This window comes from Schistocerca gregaria, chromosome 8 (assembly GCF_023897955.1).
Source record: "Schistocerca gregaria isolate iqSchGreg1 chromosome 8, iqSchGreg1.2, whole genome shotgun sequence".
Lineage (NCBI taxonomy): Eukaryota > Metazoa > Arthropoda > Insecta > Orthoptera > Acrididae > Schistocerca > Schistocerca gregaria.
The window spans coordinates 226,209,309-226,219,137 of record NC_064927.1 but is presented as its reverse complement, the minus strand read 5'-3'; the positions used below and the strand labels follow the sequence as shown (position 1 = coordinate 226,219,137).

Genomic DNA, 9,829 nt, shown 5'->3' with positions numbered 1-9,829 from the left:
TTTATTCTTGGTTAATGTCTTTAATATAACTTGCTTCTTCTTCCTGCGCAATTTTCTTTGCTTCTCCATGGTACTAGGTAATTCCTCTCAGGTATTTCTGTAATACCTTAATGACGAGTGTTTTGTGCTCTTGTTAGTTGAAGCAAACGGTATAGAGTACCGGAGTGAGTCACAAGGCTGTTTTTTAGGATTGAATTAGCGTGATAACCAGAATATTTTGTTGCTGAATTGATATCGGTTACGGCTGCATTGATGTTAAAATGATGTGGAAGTAAAGCATGTACATTGAAATAGCTTTTGTGATATCAAATAATAAATCGGCCTGGACATCATTAAGAAAAAAGTGATTAATCTACATGCGATCTGTGGAAGTTCCTTTAATTTTTTTGTAAATTATTTCTACATAGCGTGCCGCTATTTTTCAATTTAGGGAAGTAGCGATAAACTTCTTAGAACTTGTTTCTGCCTTCAGTGGCGATGGTTTTCTCAGTTATTACGATGCTGAACAGAAACATGTCTGGACTGGCGCGCAACCTTTCTGCGCGAACGCGATCGTTCATTACTGGGAGCCGACCCATCTTCCTCAGTTGAACCTGCTTCACTCCAAGTACCCTAGAGTGAACAACCAAAAATATCAATCATGTTACTTAGTTTCAGATATATCAGAAGCCAACATAATATTTTATAAATAACACGTGATTGCTTTTAATGTAGTGTACAAATTACAGGCCAGCCCGTGAACCATGGTATTGGCCCAGCTGTGGTGGTTTTCATGCCTGACGGCACAGCTTGTCCACCGTAGGTGCAACTACAACGGAGATGGATGTGTACATAGGCCACAATAAACTGTGATCCCTGAAGAAGGGCTGCAGGCTTGCCAGTGACTGCAGCGGCAACAGTCTGAATGATTTACTGAAATAGTCTTGTAAAATTAGCTAACATATTACTGTATAATGTTGAGAGAAAGGGAAACGACAACCGTTACTTTTTCAAAGGGCGTAAAGATACCTGCTCGGATTAATGATGATGAATCCCCTTGGGTAAAATATTCCACAGATAATATAGTACCCATTTGCATGTTCGGCTAGGGGCTATTTAGAGAATATCGTCGTCATAAAAAAATAGGATAGGCGTTCTACAACTCGGAGCACACATTGTTACATCCCTTAATCAGATAGGTATGTTAGAGAGTGTAAAACGAGAAATGGATAGGCTGAAATTGGATGTAGTGAGAAACAGCGATGACCTGTCAACGGAAGAACGGGACTTCTGTCCGGGTAAATGCAGGTTTATAAACACAAAATGAAATGGTGTAATGCACGAGTAGGTCGAGTAAAGAATAAGAAAATAGAAATTGAAGTAACTGCTATGCGGAGCATACTGATCACACTATAATAGCATTCTGAGATGTGGTGCTAAAGAAAAACGATGAAAATTAAGTGGACTGATGAGGTAAGGAAGGAGAAGGTTCCCTGCAGAATCGGTGAAGAAAGGAATTTATGGAAATCAAGGAAAATAAGTAGAGATAGGATATACCTCACAAGATCAAAGAATGACTTCCGTGGTGCTAGAGGTAGATGCAGACAGTAACAGCTGTAGATTAAGCAGAGATTGGTTACATGCGGAACATCGGTGATGACATAGGTTGCAAGTGCTACTCTAGATGGAAAGGTTGGCACAGGAGAGGAGTTCATTGCAAGCCGCATCAAACCAATCAGAAGACTGATGACGAAAACATCCTACCCATGTAGAAAACTCCCACTACAGTAATAAATGCTTACAAGCTCCACGGATAGTGAAGATACTGAAATACTTATTGTGAGATACAGGAAAATTTGAAAATGCAATTTTGATGGTCGATTGTTGTTAGTTACAAGAAATATAAGGAAGCAGAATCTGTAGCTGTTGAGACATTCAAAGGGATCATGATTTGTAACAAGCTGTAGCCTGAATGTATTGGCCAAAACGAAAAAATATAAAAATATATCAAATTAAGCAAGTAAAGTGGAATACATATTTGTGAGTAATCAGACTGACAGAAAGTACAAAATGACTAAGCAGGAATAGCTATAGAAAAAATGCGAGGTTGTGTAAGCACCTATATGGAAAAGATAGATGCCTTCTTTACAAAAATTAAGAAGACCTTTGGAGAAATCGAGAGGTAGCAGTATGAACGTCAAACTCTCAGACAGAAAACCACTACGACACAAAGAAGCGAAAGAATAAAGCTTAAAAGGAACATATGGAATGGCTAAACTGCTGACAACAGAATACGTTCTGCAGTTAGGTTCCGATGTCAATACTGTAAATTTCTCAACAGTGTTTAGTAAAAAGAACGCCGTCTCCCTCCAGGGACTACCATTTTGAGTTCACCTCCGTAATACTCTGCTGTTGTCAGAACCTACCGATAGCAAATTGAAACACTCCCAATCAAACCCGTCGTTATTCCCTAGTGTATCACAGGTAGATACTTTAAAATAGTTTGACAGTGTACAACTGATAAAGGCTGATCGGTTAATAATTATAAAGCTACACTACTGGCCATTAAAACTGCTACACCACGAAGATGACGTGCTACAGACACGAAACTTAATCGACAGGAAGAAGATGCTGTGATAGGCAAATGATTAGCTTTTCAGAGCATTCACACAAGGTTGGCGCCGGTGGCGACACCTACAGTGTGCTGACATGAGGAAAGTTTCCAATCGATTTCTCATACACAAACAGCAGTTGACCGGCGTTGCCTGGGGAAAAGTTGTTGTGATGACTCGCGTAAGGAGGAGAAATGCGTACCATCACGTTGCCGACCTTGATAAAGATTGGATTATAGCCTATCGCGATTGCGGTTTATCTTATCGCGACGTTGCTTCTCGCGTTGGTGGAGATCCAATGACTGTTAGCAGAATTTGGAATCGGTGCGTTCAGGAGGGTAATACGGAATGCCGCCTTTGATCTCAACGGCCTCGTATCACTAGCAGCCGAAATGAAAGGAATCTTATTCGCATGGGTGTAAAGGATCGTGCAGCCACGTCTCGATCCCTGAGTCAACAGATGGGGATGTTTGCAAGACAACAATTATCTTCACGAACAGTTCGACGACATTCGCAGCAGTATGGAGTATCAACTCTGAGACCATGACTGTCTTTATCCTTTCCGCTGCATCACAGACAGGAGCGCCTGCGATGGTGTACTCAACGAGGAACAGGGTGCACGAATGGCAAAACGTCACTTTTTTGGATGAAACCAGGTTCTGTTTACAGCATCATGATGGTCGCATCCATGTTTGGCGACATCGCTGTGAACGCACATTGGAAGCGTGTATTCGTCATTGCCATACTGCCGTATCACCCGGCTTGATGGTATGGGGTGCCATTGGTTACACGTCTTGGTCACCTCTTGTTCGCACTGACGGCACTTTGAACAGTGGACTTTGCATTTCAGATGTGTTACGACTCGTGGCTCTACCCTTCATTCGATCCCTGCGAAACCCTACATTTCAGCAGGATAATGCACGACCGCATGTTGCAGGTCCTGTACGAGCCTTTGTGGATACAGAAAATGTTCGACTGCTGCCCTGGCCATTGAAAATGTCTCGTCAATGGTGGCCGAGCAACTGGCTCGTCACAATACGCCAGTCACTACTCTTGATTAACTGTGGCATCGTGTTGAAGCTGCATGGGCAGCTGTACCTGTACACACCATCCAAGCTCTGACTCAGTGTGCAGGCGTATCAAGCCCGTTATTCCGGCCAGAGGTGGTTGCTCCGGGGAACTTATTCCTCAGGATCTATGCACTCAAAAAGCATGAAAATGTAACCACATGTCAGTTCTAGTATAATATAATTGTCCAATGAATACCCGTTTATCGTCTGCATTGCTTCATGGTGTAGCAATTTTAATGGCCAGTAGTGTAATTAGGATGTCAGGTAGCAGTAACCGGTACATACCTTGCTGTTAATGTTCTATATTTTTTGTCTAAATAGCACCAATGAGGCAGTTACTCCCTTTCGTCTGACAAGCTAATAATGTTTAGTTCATCACGGATCGCCTGTTAATGTCGTCAGGCTCCAGTATTCTTCATGTGGCACTGAATACACAATCCTCACCGCATTCCAAATCGTGGGGGTCCGGAGCGGTTGTCGCGTAATCACGGTGCACAGAGCAACACTTACACACATCAAATAAATCACTGAATTAACGCCATTTACGTATTTGCTGGAGGTCAGGCCCACGGCACTGAGTGACACACGGAGCCGTTAAACAACTGTAATCGCGATTGGCCGTCCTGTCGAAATCTGCCCTGCTCTCTTAGCAGCCAAGAATTTAATTGTTCGGAGTTTCAACACTGACTATTCTGGCGCAGTGGGTGCTCGACTACTACAACCTACCTGAGACAAAGATATATAGTTCTCAACACGTAAGGGGAGGTTGACCACTTACAAAATGTGGCAGCCTCGCTCTAAGTAGCTTCGTTGTCTTCCTTTAGTTCCACCTGCAGTGATCTAAAAGAATCGAGCAGTACTCAAGAATGGGTGGCAATAATGTTCTAGGTTCTGTCTCCTTTAGAAGCAAACTACACTTTTCTAAAATTCGAAGTCAAACATTCAGTTCTCCTTGCGACCAATTTTTGACTTCTGCAGTGTTGAGGTCGTTAGATATGTCAGTTGAATTTCACTGATAAGCATCTCTGTATTCATACCACATGCAGCTGTTATTCGGTACTTTATGAAGCGTGACGTTAGCGACGTTTCCGCCTTCTGTGTTGTGAAAGTATGTCTCCGCTGAAATAAAGGCACATCCGCTTTGGAAACTGTAGACCAAAATAGGACACTAATGTCGAGTGTGAAATGCATCATAGCAATAAACTTATCGTAACAAAAATCTAGTCTTTCCGTATCGTCATTGAGGAAACGTTAAGGCTTTACGCACATTTCAAACGTCTTCTATATTACCTCATACAGGCATGAGTAGTCGCAGCCGGCATTCCAAAATCGGCCAAGTGCGGCAACTGTCAAAGGAAAACCAATTTTAGAATCAGTAGAGCTAGATCCTCTGTAGTTAATATCACATGAAATATATCATAGGTATGTTAATCTAACATACGATTAAATTGTTTAGAAATCATTAAAATATAATTTCCGTATTAACTCTCTCACATTTTTAAAGGACTTGTCATATATAGAACTTGTCGAATTTAAAACTGGCTTGGCTCTTCAGACAGTTTCCCTTGCGATAACTGGGCCTTGGTTCCAATGTCATATTCGCATACCCATGTTTCGTTGCCTGTTACAATCTTCTTTATAAGTTGTGGATCATTGTCGACTTCATTGAGTAGTCCCCGTGGGATATCCACGCGATATCTTTCTTGACCGAACTTCAGTAGTTTTGGAAAACAACTTTGATACTAGACGTTTGATGACAAGAAATACGATAAAGTTGTTTTCGTGAGCCAAGTAATATGCTGAGATCATCACCAACCTCTCTGATGGTGATATGGCGATTTTCCAGAAACAGTTTCTTTACTTTTCCCACATTGTCGTCAGTAAGTGATGCGCTAGGGCATCCGGGGCTCTCGTCGTCTTCAGTATCTTGTCGACCCTCTTTGAAACGTTTATACCACCCGTAACGCTCTAGTTTCACTCATAGATTCACCAAAAGTGACAGTCAGCCTTTATAATGTGGTGCTGCATTTTATTGCATTTTTAAAGAAAAACTTGTTTGATACATCTTTTCGAAAGTAAAAATTAGTCGAACACTCGAAAACACGTATAACGTTCACGACTGTGAAAAATAGACTAAATATTCAAAACAGATGAAAATCAGAACATACATCAAAAACAGGGTTATCCACAAGCTAAATAAATGTTATATCAGATTATAAAGTTTGCGAAATTAAAATATTTCTGCTACGTTTTGATTACACCCCGTACGTTGTTGCTTTTATTTGCTTATTTAATTTACATTCTGTGGTTTTATGTGTCACTAAGTGAAGTTCGTAAATGTAATATACTCAGATACCTTAAATGTTATTGAGTAAACACCTTGCTCTAATGATCAACTCGTTTTAGTGAGTTAGAATTATTATTAGCCAGTGTAAATACTCCTTTGTGAACTGTGCTGTACACTATTCTTTTTATTTCAGTGAATTCAATTTCTATAAACCAACAAATGTTTCCTCCTTAAAAATTTGGAGACCACTTCACCAATTCGTAAGAAAACTTTTTTTCAATAGCACTTTTTTTAGTCCCACTACCACTGATTATTTTATCTAATTAACAACAGTATGCATGAGCTTTTAACAACCAGGGCTCTGTTTTTGAGACTATTGTAAATATCAATGTATTTCATGGCGTCTTACTGAAATTAACGTGAGAGGCCAAGACGTAAAAATATTTTGACCACGAAAAATTGTATTTTTGGACATTGTTACTTAAAACAACTTCGTTCTGCTCAGAGACACGTAGCAGTGATATACAAACCCCATATTTCGTTGTTTGGTGGATTGTTAACTTCTGCTGCCAGTTCCATGCACTTATCATTACATAACAACTGTGCACAGCTGACGCCTGCAAAAAGGAATAAAACTTCGTAGTTTAAATATGTATTATACAGCGCAAAGAGATCAGTAATTTACTGTAACTATTTCAGCGAACAGCATCATAGAAACTCCACTTAGATAAGCGATAATACGCCACATTATGTAAATATCTGCAGTCTTCCACAAAAGATATATTAGTATAAGTAATTCTAACGCATATGTTGTTATTTTTAGATTTTACATAACAAAGTCTGGAGTGATCTGAGAATCTTTAAGCTCTGTACGAAAATGACGTTACACAACGAATTCATTGAATCGCGCAGACACGCTAACGGTCGAAGAACAGCCAAGAGAAACTGCCGTATAACAGCATGTCCAGACGCGTGGCGGATGTTTGCGAATAGTACCTTCAACTAACGAAACTGAAACGGTAAAGGCTTTTTTTGAGCCAATGATAACATAAAAGAACGTATACCATAACGTAATTTATGACACGTATGGAAGACTTGCCCATTATCTATGTCGTAATTGCCGTAATAAATATGTATTAGTATAGACCGTATATTTGAAACGAAGATGCCATTCCGTCGTCTTCTCATCGAACAATAGTATAACTAGAAGGTGCATCGCATTACTGACATTTAATGAAAGCATTTCGAGAACTACTCTGTCCGATACAGGTCACAAGAACTCGGGCTAAACAGGCATCTAATGGGGATATTCGCCACAATACAGCTCAGGAATATGGGAACGTAGCAAACTCACGTCACATTTAATTCCAAACGGCTCCATGTTTTATGAGGTTGAAGTTACTGACTAATAGTTGGTTTCCCTTCCCATGGTTCATCTATTGGAAATGATTTTTATGTAGTCTCACCCTGCTGTATGCTGTGCTATTGTTTTAACTGTTAACACATCGGATCAAGTAGTAAAGAGTTAGCCCTACAGGATCTTTGACGATATTTTCTGCTAAGCAAAGAGTGGTGAGAGAAAACCCATGTCGAAGTACTGAAATGACAGTACATACAAACGAAGGAATTACGGCTTTTAGTGCTGAAATCTTGCAATGTAGTTTCAAATAAAGTCACTGAATGTGAAGTACGAACAGATGAATTGGCAGAAGTGTTTGTCATTCACATAGTTCGTCTAGAGCTATTCATCTATCGATATATAGTTATTGTTGAAATACCTTTTATGGTACGTTAGTAACAATAAAAAATATATACATGCACAATAAGATCGTAAAAGAAGGCATATTACTCTTACAGAATATATTACTTAGATCTGTTCGAATAAGCTGCTTACCAGCACAAGCAGCGACCAGAAAGATGGAAATAAATACCTTCTGCATCGTGAATGATAGCCGAAGTACAGCAAAATACTCTTTTATACACAAATAAGGATCCATTATCTCAAAGAAGTCAAAGTGACAAGAAAAAAATGTGGGTCGTACAAATATCTGCTTACAAGCTCCGTGTCCATCAAGTACCTTGTATTTTGCTGATAGCTGTCCATTATACATTGATATGGGAGTTAATAACTACCAACAAGGATGTGGAACGCGATAGTCTTTATCAGTTACCTTAGGAGGGTAGCGTGCAAACACAGACAAGCACGATAAAGAAAGTGTTTAGAACTACGAAGTCTAGTTCCAAAAGTTTTATTTAGTTATTTGTGTATTTTTCATAGCGGAGCTATTCAGAGAGGTCAGACCAAGGGGCATTAGTCCACTTGACACCATACGTATGACTCTTCTTATTCGTTTTACATGCTTAGTTCCGTAGGACCAAATTGAGGAGCAAATCTCTAAGGTCATGGAACGGTCAGTACACGAAATTACAACATAAAAATAATAAGAGATAAAATAAAATGATTATGAGCCGAAAAAAAGACAAGTCATAAGTTTATGTAAACACAGTCAACGATATAACACAGGAATCAGCTTAATCTTTCAAGGAACTCCTCGACAAAATAGGAGTGACCCATGACGAAATCTTAAGTTTCAATTTGAAAGCGCGTGGATTAAAGCTAAGGTTTTTTCATTCTTGCGGTACCTTATTGAAAGTGGATGTAGCAGTATACTGCACACGTCTCTGCTGGAGAGCCAAGGAAGTGCTATCCAAATGAAACTTCCCCTTTTAATGTAAAGAATGACAGTGCTGGAAAAACTCTTGCGTTATTAGATTTTCAAACAGCTGAGCAAAACTCAACGTACTCAGTTTTCTCTTTACTTATTCGGATCATCACTAAACTGACACACAATATTTTTAGCGCCACGAAGTCTGACTTACAATAATCCCTACAAAAGAATGGCCCTGACTAACAGTAACCTATACCTTTCATGAATCACTTACGTCACAAAAATTTTCGTTACTCGAACTACTGCTTTACAGTGAACGCCAATACTGCCAGCTAAAAAAAAAGATTCTAACTACTGAAGGCACTGACTACTGATAGTCATAGTTAGCAAATGAAAGATTTTGATGGAGAACAATGTATTTTCCTTAATAGTGTTCAAAATTCATTACCACTCCTGGCGGGTTACCTCCAACTGCACAACGCTATGCGCTGTTCACATCCAACTGTCCAACACTACAATAGGGAATATAGGGAATATTCCAACAATGCCAACCAGCCACAGACTGCACACAGCACAGTCAGTGATTTTCATACAGAGCGCTACGTGGCGTTACCAACATAAAAACCTAAACAGCCTACTTACACAAATGCGGATTGAATGTCCTGCCTAGAATTAACTGAGAGAAAGCTGCTAATTTTTGAGAGTAATCTGATATAGTTAACAAGAAACGACATTAAAGAATATATATATTGAGATGCCAATGTCAGAATACCCAGACTAATGAACAGGCGTTGACAAGAGGTTCACGAACTTACACCATTTACTGACCTATCCACCCGTCTCTGAGCCAGAAACATCCTTTACTTCAGATACAGTTCGAAGAGTAAAAACGGCAATATTAACTCTTTGAGCAAGTACCTGAAGCAGATCTTGAGCTTTCCACGACAGTTTACTATCTATCTGAACACGTAGAAATTTGAACTGTTCAGTTTCACTACTGAAATACCCATTCAGTGAAATTAACACGTCGGGTTTAGTTTAATTGTGTGTTAAAAATGGAAAAACTGAATCTTACTGTAAGTTACCGTTAGTTTCTTTTCTACAAGCCATAAACCTATGTCATGAACTGCACTATTTGAAACAGAGCTGATGCAACCAAGCTAATGTCATTAGCAAACAGAAATATTTTAGAATTACATGTAATACCATAGG

The 9,829-nt window shown here is 39.5% G+C and overlaps 1 protein-coding gene across 1 annotated transcript; it reads right to left on the bottom strand.

Moving 5' to 3' along the window:
- Nucleotides 1–361: 361 nt before the first annotated feature.
- Nucleotides 362–7,892, bottom strand: LOC126284266 (uncharacterized). Its single transcript, XM_049983081.1, has 4 exons — nucleotides 7,843–7,892; nucleotides 6,479–6,565; nucleotides 4,952–5,007; nucleotides 362–612 (listed from the first exon to the last, which is right to left on the bottom strand). The coding sequence occupies exons 1-4, from the start codon at nucleotides 7,886–7,888 to the stop codon at nucleotides 487–489; spliced, it is 315 nt and encodes a 104-aa protein (XP_049839038.1). The 5' UTR covers nucleotides 7,889–7,892; the 3' UTR covers nucleotides 362–486.
- Between the last annotated feature and the right edge of the window lie 1,937 nt (nucleotides 7,893–9,829).

Coding starts and splice junctions, on each gene's coding strand:
- LOC126284266 (XM_049983081.1), bottom strand. CDS start 7,888: ATGCAGAAGGTATTTATTTCCATCTTTCTGGTCGCTGCTTGTGCTG. Junction 6,566..7,842: donor TCTGGTCGCTGCTTGTGCTG/GTAAGCAGCTTA, acceptor TCCTTTTTGCAG/GCGTCAGCTGTGCACAGTTG. Junction 5,008..6,478: donor ACCAAACAACGAAATATGGG/GTTTGTATATCA, acceptor TTCCTTTGACAG/TTGCCGCACTTGGCCGATTT.